This window comes from Mus musculus, chromosome 15, assembly GCF_000001635.26.
Source record: "Mus musculus strain C57BL/6J chromosome 15, GRCm38.p6 C57BL/6J".
Lineage (NCBI taxonomy): Eukaryota > Metazoa > Chordata > Mammalia > Rodentia > Muridae > Mus > Mus musculus.
This window is the reverse complement of record NC_000081.6, coordinates 79,966,956-79,982,100: the sequence shown is the minus strand read 5'-3', so window position 1 is coordinate 79,982,100 and position 15,145 is coordinate 79,966,956. Positions and strand designations below refer to the sequence as shown.

The following is a 15,145-nucleotide window of genomic DNA, read 5'->3' as shown; positions in this document are numbered from 1 at the left end:
GCTAGATTCCACCCCCACAGTTACTGATTATAGCCAGGTATGCTCCTCCCCACAGTTACCTGGCAACAGCAAGGTAGTCCAGCCCACTATAAGAGGGGCTACTTGGCCTCTCCTTACTCTCTTTAAGCTCTCACCTTTCTTACTCTCTAGCCCTCTTTCTCTCTCTCCCTTCCCCCATCTCTCCACACGGCCACGGCCTCTCTTCCTCTTCTACCTTCTCTCTTCCCCCCTGCCTTTCTACAGTAAAGCTCTAAAACAATAGACTATCTCTGCTCATCAAGGCCCACTGTGCTTGAACGATGGGATAGGTTTTCTCCTAATGAGCTGTGTCTGACCTCCTGCTCCTGGAAGGCCTTCCTGCACTCCAGCCACGGACCAGACCAAGGACTCTCACTCGCGTGGGAACTACCCAGTGCCCTATCCCCTCTGCCCTCTCCTCCCTTCGGCCCCGGGGCTGATGAGCCACCCCAGGGCTCTCATTCTGGTCTCAGCTCCTCCTTGCATCCAGCGTAGGATGCAGGACCCTGGGAACCTGGTGCCTAGGGCTGCCCCTTGTCCACCACCCGCCAAGCTGGAGTCAGTGGCTTCGCACAGCCAGACACCCACTCGGGGCCGCGTGGAAAGCATGCGGCAGACCTCCCGCGCCCACCCGCCCAGAGCACCGGAACTCTGGAGGGACGAGGGTTCTCTCCCCTCTTTCCCCCACACCCACGGCCCCGCAGATGGAGTCAGTGGACCGCGAGCATCTTTTGGTCCTAACCAGTTGCCCCCAGTAGCAGCCTCTTGTAAAGCTAGGAAACGGGAGTCACGACCTATATGGTCAAAACCCAGACTACCAAATGCTCACGAGCAGAGGGCGCCCTGAGGTCCCTTGATCCCAGCCTGCTGTCCCCACATCCAAGCCATACTCCTCATCCCCTGGCCTCTGCTGCCGCCACATCCATCTCCGCATCTTTGGCATTTCAAGAATGCCACATAAATGGAATGGCAAGTCATGTAACCTTCGGGGGCTGGCTTTTCCCACTCAGCGGAACCCTCTGGAGAGTCATCAGGGGCTTGGGCATCAGTGGCTCGCTCCTCTTTATGGCGGAGTAGTTTTCCATGGTGTGGATGTTCCGTGGTTTGTTTAACTCTCACGTGTTGAAGGACGCCTGGGCAGTTTCCAGGTTTAGGGTGTTATGCATAAAACTGCTGAAAACACTCCAGTACAGGTTCTCCTGTGAGCACAAGCTCACATTTCCCTGGGAAAAGTGCCCAGCTGTGCAACTGAGGGTTTTACGGTATTTGCATGCTTAATTTTCAAAGGAAATTGCCAGACTGTTTTCCAGAGCGGCCGAGCCATTTTATATTCCTGCCGGCAAAGTCCAAGTGACCCTGTTTCTCTGCAGTGTAGCCAATGTGTGGTGGTGTCCTTATACTTCTTAATGTTTACTTCAGCTGTTCTGATAGGTAACAATATTTCGTTGTGGTTTAAAATGTGCATTCACTAATGGTTATTAATATTGAACATATGGCCGTGTTACCTATGCCATCTGTAGATTCTCTTTGTCTCTCTCTGTCTCTACCCCCAACCCTTTCTGCAGAGCTGGAGATTGAATCCAGGGCCTTGCACATGTTAGGCAAGTACTCTACAACTGAGCTACATCCCCAGCCCTTTAAGACATCTATAGATATAGTTTATTTATTTTATTGTCTAGGAGTATTTGCACACATGTCTATGTCTGTGCCTGGTGCCTAAGAAGACCCAGAAGAGGGCATTACATTCCCTAGAATTGGGAGTTACAGATGGTTGTGAGCCATCATGTGGGTGCTGGGAATTGAACCCAGGTCCTCTGCAAGGGCGGCAAGTGCTCTTAACCACTGAGCCATTTCCCTAGCACTTTCTATTTTTAATCGTGTGTGGGTGTGGGCGCTCAAGTGCATGCACATATGTGCACATAAGCACAAGTGCCTATGGAGTCAAAATCAGCATAACATTCATGATCCTCCTGCCTCAGCCTCCTCAGTGCTGGGATCACAGGCAGGCACGCGCCAGCAGATTCAGCATCTGTGACCCTCTTGGGTACAGCATGTGCCCATTTTCTGTTTCCCTCTCCAGTATTGAGTTGTGAGAGTTCTCACACATTCTAAACACTGCTGCTTGGTTGGATAAGAGGCTTGTGAGCATCCCCACGCCCACCCAAGTCTGGACATCCATCGCTGTCTCATCCTCCCAACAGTAGGTCTTCCGCAGAGAAACAGACTTGCATTTGATGGATCCCCAGTTATCCATCTTTCCTTTGTGGCTTGCTGTTCCTTTGCCTTTGGAAGACAGGGTCTCATACAGCCTGGGCTTGAATTTCTGAGCCTCCTGGATCCCCCTCTCATGTCCAGGGATCCATAGGTATTTGCTATCATGCTGGGTGTATGTAGGCCTGTGGATGAAACCTAGGGCTTTGTCCCAGGCAAGCCTCTACCAAATGAGCTGCAGCCCCACCCAGCTCAAGCTGTTTGGACCAAGTATGAGAGCTGTGTGTTTAGTTCTGGACTCTGAAGATTTCCTTTTGGTTTCGTTCCCCCCCCCTACCCCCAGACTGTGGGGTGTGTGTGTGCTCACACGTGCGCGCACACACGGCCTCTACCATTGTCCATATTCTTCCCCTCCCCCTCTCTCTATTTTTCTCTATCAAACAGGAACTCACATCTTACTATGGAGCTCTGGGTAGCCTGGAACTCATTATGTAGACCAGGCTGGCCAGTAAGTCATAACTGGAGTTACAGGAAATTATGAGCTGCCATGTGGGTACTGGGAATTGAACACATGACCTCTGAAAGAGCAGCCATTGTTCTTGACTACTGAGCCATCTCTCCTGCTCCTAGACAAGATCTTTCTTACTAAAACTGAAGCCTACTGGTCAGACTGGCTGAGAACCTCCTGCTTGCCTCCTTCTCTGCCCCAAATATGACTACAAACATGTGCTATGACTACAGGAATGTGCTATGACTATAGGTATGTGCTATGACTACAGACATGTGCTATGACTACAGTATGTGCTATGACTACAAATGTGTACTATAATTACAGGCATGTGCTCCGACTACAGGCATGTGCTACTAAAAGCATGTGCTATGACTACAGACATGTGCTATGACTACAACATGTGCTCCGACTACAGCATGTGCTCCGACTACAAACATGTGCTCTGACTATAGACATGTGCTCCGACTACGACTACAGGCATGTGCTACGACTACAGACATGTGCTATACAGGCATGTGCTAGGACTACATACATGTGCTATAACTACAGGCATGTGCTACAACTAAGACTACAGCCATGTGCTATGACTACAGACATGTGGCACGACTATAGGCATGTGCTATGACTACAGGCATGTGCTATTACTACCAACATGTGCTACAACTACAGGCATCTGCTCCGACTACAGGCATGTGCTATGACTAGAGCATGTGCTACGACTACAGGCATGTGCTATGACTAGAGCATGTGCTATGACTACAGGTATGTGCTATGACTACAGACATGAGCTATGACTACAGACATGTGCTATGACTACAGGCATGTGCTATGACTACAGGCATGTGCGACCTGATTTGTATATTGGATACTGGGGTACCTGAGCTCTGTCTGGCCAGCAACTGTGCCATCTCCATGCCCTTCTCCAGATTTTTTTTTTTTTTGTAGTTTTTTCGAGACAGGGTTTCTCTGTGTAGCCCTGGCTGTCCTGGAACTCCCTCTGTAGACCAGGCTGGCCTCTGTGGGAAGCCACATGTGCCGTTGCAGAGTGGCACTGACTACTGCTGGCCACCACGCATAAGATTGGACAAACAACCAATGTGTACATATGCAGTAAAGTTTTTTGCAAAGCCACTGCCTGGCCCAGGCATGATAATGAGGCTCTGTAAGGTACTGAGAGTATAACCAATCAGATGTGAGACATGCAAATGAGGTATGATAATGAGGTTCTGTAAGGTACTGAGAGAGAGTAGCCAATCAGATGAGGAACATGCAAATGAGGCTTAGTGCATAACCAATCCGGGTGTGAGACACGCCCCTCCTAGGCCTATAAAAGCAGCATCAGTTCTGGGCTCGAAGTCTTTTCGCCTCTACAATCAAGCTCTCCCAATAAACGTGTGCAGAAGGATCCTGTTGCAGCGTCGTTCTTCCTGGCCAGTCGAGCGCGCGCAAGAAGTGGTGCCGAAACCCGGGACAAGAAACATCTTCAGGCACGAGCGAAGACCCCCTGCTACAGGGAGGATTCAGAACTGCATCACGGGGAAGGAGCAGTTAATAAAGGTTCCCGTAAAACAGACTGCTGAGAAGGATCCGGCGTGGATTCAGAACTCTTCAGCTGGGGAACGGTGATAATGAAGTGTTCCTGCAAAACAGACTGCTGAGAAGGATCCGGCGTGGATTCAGAACTCTTCAGCTGAGGAACGGTGGTACCGGTAAGTCTCCCAAATTGATCCCCAGGTTAAAGGGGGATATGTTTTTAAGAAAAAGAAAAGGGAAGAAAAATAAAAGGAATCAGTGATAAAGAAAAGGAAATAGTAAAGGAAAGGAAAAGGGAAAGGAAAGGAAAAAAAAAGGAAAGAGAAAAGGGAAAGAGAGAAGAGAAGGAAAGAAAGGATTGAGACGATAAGGTTCCGGCTTTGGGACAAGTTAAGGTTCATGAGTTATGCTTTTTTCTCCCATTGACCCTGTGTGGGTAGGTCTGATAGTTTTGGTCTTGTTTGTTCTGATATATGGACTCTGTTACTGTTTGAAACTGTGTGTAGAGGCAGTCAAGACAGGTCAGAAAATCCTTACAGAGCAACGAGAAAGTATGTCGGGAGAGGAGAAGGGCTTAAAAAGAAAAAGGAAAAAGAAAGGAGACACAGTGTTATCAGGTGGACCAGAAGAAGAAAGTATATAGCAAGCTTATGGCTTGCTTAATGAAACTTTAAAAAATAATGGCTTGATTATTACACCAGAAAAGGTACAGCAGTCTAATGTTAGTCATTTTCTAGGAGCCACTATTACTTTACGGTGTGTCACCCCACAAAAGATTAGTATAAGAAAAGATCATCTAAAGACACTAAATGATTTTCAAAAATTATTAGGAGATATTGTCCTACAGTGTGGTAAATGTGTAGAATTTATTAATGCACCTTCCGTGGGTGTTAATCCTCGCGGATTGCGACCCCTAGATGTTTGGCAAATGGACGTCACGCATATCCCATCTTTTGGGAAATTACAATATGTACATGTATCCATTGATACCAGTTCTGGTGTCCTACATGCCTCTCCCTTGACAGGGGAAAAAGCAGTTCATGTCATATCTCACTGCTTAGAGGCTTGGGCTGCATGGGGCAAGCCCCTAGTGTTAAAGACAGATAATGGTCCTGCATATACTTCTTCTAAATTTAGCCAATTTTGCAAACAAATGCAAGTAAAACATATTACTGGATTGCCCTATAATCCACAGGGCCAAGGCATCATTGAGAGAGCCCACCGCACTCTGAAACAATATTTGCAAAAACAGAAAGGGGAAATAGAGGCTATGACGCCAAAAATGGCTCTATCCCTTGCAATATTTACTCTTAATTTTCTAAAATTAGATGATGCTGGAAGATCACCAGCTGAAAGGCATGGACAATGGCCTCAATCGCCCAATGAAATGGTCAAATGGAAAAATGTCCTTGATAATAAATGGTATGGCCCGGATCCTATCTTAATCAGGTCCCGGGGAGCTATTTGTGTTTTTCCACAGGGTGAAGAAAATCCACTTTGGGTCCCGACGCGACTGACAAGGACCCTGAAAGAGCAAGATGAACCCCAAGATGATTCTCCTGCTCCTGATGATTGAAACCAGGATAAGTATACCTTTATGGGCCATAGTAAGATCATGGCCAGTACCTTTACCGGTACATTCCAATTCTTCTACCTAGCCTTTGTTTTTTGCAAAGGAATGTTTTTTGGATGTGCCTTATGCACGACAAACTCCTCAAGAGCCACGGGTGTATAAGAGTACTAGTTTTCATTTAAATTATACATTATGCTTTGTGCATAATGTGGATAAACCTTTTACACCCTGTATATTTTTTAAGAAAAAGATTATCTCTAATTGGGCAGATCAAATTAATACTGCTGACACTATAAGTCAGATAGCAGAAAAAACGTCTGAGGCATTGCTTACCTTGCAAAGGGTGGATTCTCATATCACCTCAGGGTTAATGTTAGTGAATCAGAGAGTGGATATTTTACAACATGACATGGAACAGATGATGGATGTCATACAAATGAGTTGTGTGGCATCCACTTTGCATGTGTGCATTTCTCCCAATAGGTACATTAATAATTCTTTTATTAAAAGTACAGACCTATCGAATTACCTGAAGGGGAACTGGTCGCAGGAGCTGGGAAGGTTGCAGACGAGGCTGCAGATGCAGATCCTGAACTTTAATGGGACCAGAGTGGAACCAGTGACCCTTGGAGACTTTACCTCTTGGCTTACCTCTGCTTTTTTCTTACTTTAAGGAATGGGTGGGAGTGATTTTGTTTGGTGCTGCCATATGCTGTGGACTGGTGTTCATGCTCTGATTGGTATGCAAATTCAGAACTCAACAAAAACGTGACAAGGTGATTATAACTCAGGCACTTTTAGCTATTGAAAACGGCTCCTCCCCTGAAATTTGGTTATCTATGCTCAAGAATTAGTCAGCATGAGATTAGATGAGACTCAACGATCATTGATCAGCCCTTGCTCATCAATAGGGTGATCATGATTTCCCCACTAATTCATTTTTTGGCTGGCCTCTTTTGCAGAGTTCGCCCTAGGTCATTTAGCAGTTATTGTCACACAGCACTGCGGTATCCAGAGACGGGCAACTTTCCTCATGCACAGTCCAACCTAAGACATGGGGCCCGGTGGCGATAGGGTTACCCTATGACGGGTAAGGCTGTGACATTAGAGGAACGACCTAAAACAGGAGCCACGGCGGATGGGCATAATTGCACAGGCCTAGTCCAGCCTCATTTTATTAAAACAAACAGGGGGAGATGTGGGAAGCCACATGTGCCGTTGCAGAGTGGCACTGACTACTGCTGGCCACCACGCATAAGATTGGACAAACAACCAATGTGTACATATGCAGTAAAGTTTTTTGCAAAGCCACTGCCTGGCCCAGGCATGATAATGAGGCTCTGTAAGGTACTGAGAGTATAACCAATCAGATGTGAGACATGCAAATGAGGTATGATAATGAGGTTCTGTAAGGTACTGAGAGAGAGTAGCCAATCAGATGAGGAACATGCAAATGAGGCTTAGTGCATAACCAATCCGGGTGTGAGACACGCCCCTCCTAGGCCTATAAAAGCAGCATCAGTTCTGGGCTCGAAGTCTTTTCGCCTCTACAATCAAGCTCTCCCAATAAACGTGTGCAGAAGGATCCTGTTGCAGCGTCGTTCTTCCTGGCCAGTCGAGCGCGCGCAAGAGGCCTCGAACTCAGAAATCCACCTGCCTCCTCCTCTGCCTCCCAAGTGCTGGGATTAAAGGCGCACGCCACCATGCCCAGCTTTTCTCCAGACTTTTTATGTTTTTACACTTAAGATCATGTTTCAAGAGCATGGTGCAGAGAGGCAGGCGGCTTTAGTTCCAACACTCAGGAAAGATAGATGCCTTTGTGAGTTCAAGTCCAGCCTGGTCTGGTCTACATAGTGAGCTCCAGGCCAGCTGAGACTATGTAGTGAGTCTTTGTCTCAAACCAAAACAAACAAAAGAGCCTATGACCCCAGTGCTGAGGGGCAGAGACAAGTGGGTCCCTGAGGGCTCAGTAGTCAGCTGGCCAAGCTCTGACTCAAAAAAAAAAAGAAAGAAAAAAAAAGGTTGCTGGAGAAGCAGCATGGCTCAGTAGGTAAAAGTGCCTGCCTGAAGACCTGACTTTGACCCCTAGGACCCAACGTGGAAGGAGAGAACTGACTCCTGAAATTGGCCTCTGCCTTCTATACACGTACACCCATTTTACCTGTACTGTCTCGTACACACTCATCATCACCATCACCATCAGCTTAACACACACTTTAAAAGAGTGGCAAATGATGAAGGGAAATGCATCAGTGTCAGCCTCACCTTGCCACACACCTACACCAGCACGCCACACAGGCCACACACACACAAAGACAAACCACCAGCTGATTCAATGACCGCGGTTGCTTTTCTATACATACTTTGGAATAATCTTTCCTATATTTACCACCCCCCCCCCAAAAAAAGCTGAGATTTTTTTTTTCCGGGAGCTACCCCGACCCACAATAGAAAGAATCTGATTCAGTCTCTGATCCTTCTACAAAGGAAGAGATTTTTATCATTGCTAGGAATGGCAAGCTTTTTACGTTCCCGGGTTCCTTTCTTTTCCCTCCTTTCTCGCCGCTTCCGCTTATATGAAGCAGCATTAGGCCCTTTCAGAGCCTCCAACAGGCTCTCCTTAATACCCCAGCCCTACATCTCCCTGACCTGACTCGTCCTTTTTTCCTCTATGTAACTGAAAAGAAGGGATTTGTACTTGGAGTCTTAGGTCACCAACTGGGACTTTTTTTTTTTGCACCTGTAGCATACTTGTCAAAGAAACTAGATCTAGCGATCCAGAGATTGGCCCCTTGTATTTATACCTTAGCAGCTGCTGAACTTCTTATACGAGAGTCAAAATAAACTAACCTTAGGGTGGCCTGTAACTGTCCTTTCTTCTCTTAACCTGTCACAGCTCCTAACTTACAAAGGATTACAGACTCTACCACCCTCCAGGGTTCTGTCTCTTCAGGTAGCGCTAATAGAAGACCCCCACACTCACCTTCCAATCATGCCTGCCTCTTAACATCTCCAATCTTCTTCCTTGACAAAATACCACATTCCCTATCTCACTCCTGCACTGAAACTCTAGAGGAACTATTACCTCACGCTTTACACATACAGGACGGTACATTGCCTCCGGGCATCTATACCTGGTATACAGATGGAAGCTCCTTTCTATATGAAGAGGCTAGAAAAGCTGACTATGACATAGTGTCAGACACCAAGGTGGTGGAGGCACAGGCCCTTCCTGCCCACACCACTAATCAACAAGCTGAACTAACAGCCCTTACCAGTGCCTTTCAACGGGCACAGGGACAATCCCTCAACATCTACACAGATTCTACCCTTCCTCGGCTGCCCTGACTCCGATGTTGCCATGGTTCCATACCTTACCTCTATTCCTCTCTTTGGCGTGGCAAGCTGTTTGAAGACCTCGGACCTCCTGGACACATTCTGTAGGAACACCAAGTTCCCTGGACCGCAATAGAACCATAACCCTCGATGATATATCATTTCTGCCACAGTGCTCTGCAGTCCAGAACACGTCAATTCTCTGCGGCTCTCAGGCATATCATTGCCTACCGGCCACCTGTTAGCTCTATTTTCCTATCGATAACCCGGAGTTATTACTTACTGTTAGATGAAGTGGCAGAAGCGGCGTACTCCTGGACAAGTCACGCCAAGCCGGCCCAGATCTCACATAAGAGGCTTTATTACAGAGAAGGCTCTGAATTGGGGTGGGGGTGGGGGCAAGGACAGAGAAGGGGAAGAAGTGACTAAGAGAGAGAGGGCTATGGGTTTGGGTCTGTGTCACGTAACCAGGCTCTGATGCACGTGACTCAGGTGATGCAGGTAACGCATGCGCAGGGGGTGTGCGACAGGTTCAGTGGCAACGGATGAAGAGGGTCACTGTCGCCTAGAGATGACGTACCCTATGATATGGGTACGTCAAAAGACAGTGTGCTCCCTTAATCCCAGCACTTGGGAGGCAGAGGCAGGCAGATTTCTTAGAAGCTTAAAACAACAGAACAAAAATATATGAGAAGGCTCCATTTATTAAATTTGATTTCTTTCGCCCATATTTTATAATTTTCAGTACATATGCAGTTCCATGTATAGATTTGAAAGCAACTTTCAGGAGTCATTCTTTTCTTCCACCATGTAGGTCTTGGTCTCAAACTCATGTCATACACCTTTTTCTTTTTAAAGATTTATGTATTTATTTTATGTATATGAGTACTCTGTAGCTGTACTGACTAATAGTTGCGAGCCATCATGTGGGAATGAAGCGTGCTCCCTGAAGAGTCTGCCAGTTGGCCCCGCTTGGCCGCTAGGCCCCCACTATCCTCTGCCTCAGCCCCCTCCTTCCTGCCCTACTGCTCTGTCCTGCTCTACCACTCTCCGGTCCTCCTCTCTCCAGCTCTATTCTCTCCAGCCTAAAGAATTTATTTACTATTATATCTGAGTACACTGTAGCTGTCTTCAGACACACCAGAAGAGGGCATCAGATCTCATTACAGATGGTTGTGAGCCACCCTGTGGTTGCTGGGATTTGAACTCAGGACCTTCAGAAGAGCAGTCAGTGCTCTTAACCGCTGAGCTATCTTCTTTTAACACACTCAGAAATCTCAGTGCTTTACCATGTTTTCTTCCTTTCCTTTTTCTTTGGCAAGTCAGGTTCTCACCCTATGGTGAGAACTCAAAGCTGCCTTCAAACTCAGTCCTCTGGAGGAAGAACTACAGCAGCCTAAACTCTAGGGCTGCGCAGCCGCAATAGCATCTCCTGCAGGAGGACCTCATTGAAGGCTCCCTGAGAGACCAAGGTGGAGGTCAACGATGTTGAGGCAATGGCACCCTGGCTCCCATTAGGCTGTCAAAATCTAAAAAGGAAAAAAAACAAAAAAACAAAAAAACCCCAATGGGTGGATATCTAGGAATTCCCGGCTACCTCTACCTCTACGGAAATGCTGGGGCTGCGCAGCCGCAGTGTCACCTCCTGAAAGATGACCTAATTGAGAGACCAGGGAATGCTGACACAGACAAAGCCAGCCAATCAAGAACTGCTGTTTAGAAGAGATGCTTTCTTGGGACCAATGAGGGCGTAGGTGGAGGGTATTAAAGGAGCTTGCACAGGGGTACAGAAAGCAGGAGCAGGTGAAGAACAGGACGGGACGGGAAGCTCTCTGTGTCATCGACTGCACGCCACCTCCCCTCCAATCCCCAAGGACAAGTAGGGTGTCGTAGTGAGTAGTCCAGGCACAGGCAAAGGTAGCATCTGCCACCCGGTGTGGACCAACTACATTCTCCTCATTCTGTTGCTCTAAGGACTGTGCTCGCCTATAGACCTCCTAATGTTGTCTTCTAATCCACGAGGTGCTGCAGCTGTGCCCCCTCCGTTGCGGTGAGTTGGCCTCTTAGTGTTTTATGTTGTGTGTCTTGCGAGTGTGGATGCGTGGACCTCTTCTCTGTCGATTTTGTCTATTTTGTCTGTTCTTCCCGATTTTATCTGTTCCTCCCGGTTCTCACTCTTGGTCTCTGTTTGAGGGTGAGGGTGTGGCAGCGGCGGCCATCTTTTCTTTTTTTGCCTTTGAATGGGCGCCGCCTCGGCCGCCATCTTTTCTGACTTTTGTCTTTGTCTGCTCGGCTTCCCTTTTGGTTTGGATTCATCCTGGTACTTGACACAGGGCCTAGTCGCCCAGTCAGATTGGCTGCCAAAGACCTTTTCCAATCCAGAGACACTACGCAGGCATAGTCCCTCCGTCGCCTTCTCTGTCATATCATTCCTTGTTTGTTTCCTTTGGGCTCGTCGTTATGGTTTCTCTCAACATGGGTTTCCCCGCCATGGGTTCCCTTGTCTTCGCCATCAAGGAACCCCAGGCATTGGTTCAGGGCATTGAAAACACTCTGGTTAATTGTGCTCTTAAGGTTAAGACTCACAACCTGGACCAATTTTGGGAGTAGGCCGCTATTTTGGCCCCCCTGGATATCCCCGTAGACCATGTGGAACACGCCCTGACCTGGATGCGTGTTCTCTGCCTAGTCTGCAAGTGCAAGGTATAGTCTGAGATTACCCCTCCCTTGTCCTTTGCCCCTCATCCTCCTTGTAGTTATCGCCAGTCTTAAGAATTCTTCCCCAGAGGAAGTGGTGGCCGCCCATAACAAACACTACCAGGTTCAGGCTAATATACACCTTTCCATTACTGACCCTGTCCCACTTTCTCTGGGTAAACAGGTTGATTCTAGACTTGAGGAGGAGGGCTGGCACCTCTGCTCCAGCCCTCCAGTCATCAGGCTCCAAGCTGTCTTCTAGCATCGCTGTTCCAGGTCTCCCACTCACAAACCCTTCGGCTCCTGCCCTATTCGAGTACCCCCAGCTGACCCCTGGTGTGGTTTAGGGGGACTGCCTTCCAGCGGTCACTGCTTGGTTGTGATGCCTCTCAGTCTGCACCCCCCCAGGGGGTGGGTAGGGGCCTTATTTTCCCCAGGTATATCGTGAGGCCCTGCTGTGTTTCTTAATTGGAGATCTGAATATCACGACTTGGCTGAGAATCAGGCTAGGGTTAATTTGGAATATAACCTTCACGTGACTTTTGACATGCTTACTGGCCACGGACCAGGGGGCAATGAAGGAGCCAGAAGAAGACGATCAGGCCATGGGGACCTAATGTACATGCCGTGTTTAATTTTTCTTCTGCCTGGGAGGGCCGATGTATTTATCACTTTGGGGTTCCTGCCTCTCTTCTTTTGCCTGTGGCAGTTAACTCCCCATTCTACCTTGCTCTTTTCTATTCCGATTCGAGTTTGGGTCTGCACATCCTTTATGGACCTCGTCACTACTACACAATCACTAGAAGGCATCTGGCCCATAGAGGAATTCCTCTGCCTAACATCAGTGTCTCCTCCATCGGCCCTTGTATCCAACTACACAATATGACCACGGGGGACTCTGATGGCAATCTGACCTAGGCACCATGGTAGGCACGGAGTTCATGTTCCCCTTATTCATTTCAACTCCCCAAAGGATCCCCCAAGCATGTCACGTGCACCGCTCCCTTGCTGTCCAAGGGTCCCTCAAATGCCCACTTTCCTGGGATTTCCTATCCCTCGGGAGCACTGCCAGCCTGTACTAGGTAAAGATTCACTGGGGACTACTCGATATTTTCATGTAAACTCACAGTTGACTTGTGGAGGGCCACTTCACATGATGCTCCCAATATTATTCCCTGTGTTAACAGGGATCCATTACATTCTGATATGACCCCGTCCCTGTTATAATTGGGAGTTATGTGGCCACTCTAATTGTTTTGACTTATGCCCCCTTACTCTCCTAGAAGGTGACTGTATCTTTAATGGGACATATCTCCATATAAACCAGTTGGCAAAAATGTGGACTGGGCAAAGCCCGTGAATGTGACCATCCACAGCCAGCTTGGCTGGAAAGCCACCCCAGTCTGTCTGACTTCCTTTTCCTTTCTGGTCACCAATGCCTCCATTGTCAGAGATAGCCTTAATGGCTTTAATGAGAAATGTCTCCTGACAGCCCGCTGGATGAGGTGTTTAACCTGATGAGGGAACCAGGTGCCATTTGGATGACTGTGGTAAATACCACCCACTTTCATGCCGTCACTGATGGCCCAGATTCACAATCCCTACACCTGGGAAAGAGGGATTTTGGTATCACAGCAGCCATCATTATAGGCATTGCCAGGGCAACAACAGCTGCTGTTGCCTTGATCCAGACAGCAACTACGCGGAGACTGTCAATGCTATCATCTCGAAGTCAGCTGAGGCGCTGCTGGCACATGAGATACTAAATCAACATCTTTATCAAGCTATCCACATTTTACAACAACAAATCAACTTACTGGCAGAGGAGTTGACCCTTGCTAGGGACATGTCTCTATTGCCATGTGACCCCAGGTTTCAGTCAATCTGCCTAACCCCTTACCAGCTACATAACACCACTGAAGCCTGGCAACAGTTGGCTCAGTATCTTGAGGGTACCTGGTCAGACAATGTTCTTAACCATTCTGTGCTGTTAAGGGAGAACATAGCCAAACTCAATGTGACCAGGGTATCTACTCTCCCTAGATGCCAGACTCTTGGGGAAAGCGTGGGACAGTATTAAGAGGGGACAATATTAAGAGGCTGTTTGATCCCTCAGGGCAGCCACTTTTGCTATGATGGGAGGAATGGTCATACTGGTAACTATTATAAGTGTCCTGCATAGCATATCTCCAGGCAATGTTCCATAAATAAGGCGACCCTCCAGGTGTTTATGACTCATGAAAACTCCTGATTGCTGCCCCCTCCCCAAAGGAAGTGATCAAAGCCTGGATGGCAGAGAACTATGAAACCCTCTCCTCTCCCTTGTGTGACACCTCCAGACTGATAGCTCTTTGCAGGCTGGTAGTAAATGATGGATAAGACCCAGAAGACAGGGCAACCTAAGACAGGCACAGTCCAGTGTACTGGGAATCCTCCCTCCGTCGTGGGGGCATCAACAATGTCAGGGCAATGGCAACCCAACTCCCACTAGGCTGTCAAAATCTAACAAATGAGGAGAAATGTAGGAGAGACTGACGGCCATCTCTATGTAAATGCCAGGGCTGTGCATCTACAGAGAGACACCTCCTGCAGGAGGACCTAATTGAAGACTGGCTGAGAGACCAAGGATTACTGACACAGATGATGCCAGCCAATCAGGAGCTGCAGTTTCGAAGAGATGCTCTCTTGGGACCAATGGGGTGCGGGTGGAGGGTATAAAAGGAGCTTGCAGCACATGAGATTGCTGCAGCGTTACTCACCTGCTCCTGGAGTCTGTCCTTGACTCTGTGCTAACTCACCTCCAACCCCCAAGGGCAGGTAGGGTCAGGCAGTGGGCAGTCCAGGGCACAGTGGGTCGTTCTCCAGCTTCTCGAGTGCTGGGATTATAGGCACGTGCGAGGATGCTAGGCTTAAATCCTGTATATGTGTTTTTATGTATTTTATGTGTTTGGCTCTTTTGGTTATATATATATATATATATATATATATATAGATGTCTGTCTGTGCACTGTATATGCTTGGCGACCTCAGAAGCCAAAAGAGGGACTCAGAACCCCTGGAACTGGAGTTACAGTCAGGAGCTGCCATGCTGAGAAGCAAACCCAGGTTCTCTGAATGGACAGTCAGTGTCCTTAACCACTGAGCTATCTCTCCAACCCCATCTTTCCTTTTTTAAAAATAAATAAATAAATAAATAAATATTCTCACAATATATCTTGTTCTATATGTTTGGTCTTAATCTGCCTGTACCATTATACTTGAAATGA

At 47.7% G+C, this 15,145-nt stretch overlaps 1 protein-coding gene across 3 annotated transcripts in view; it reads left to right on the top strand.

Annotated features, from left to right (window-relative positions):
- Positions 1 to 10,957: 10,957 nt before the first annotated feature.
- The window catches only part of Cbx7 (chromobox 7), a 55,340-nt gene continuing 51,152 nt past the window's right edge, over positions 10,958 to 15,145 (top strand). For 2 of the 3 annotated variants that reach the window (XM_011245690.3, XM_011245691.3), the window contains exon 1: positions 10,958 to 11,232. In XM_011245690.3, the coding sequence (XP_011243992.1) occupies positions 11,183 to 11,232 (50 nt within the window). In that variant the 5' untranslated portion in view covers positions 10,958 to 11,182. The remainder of the gene's footprint in view (positions 11,233 to 15,145) is intronic. The other variant, XM_006521148.4, reaches the window with a different exon arrangement.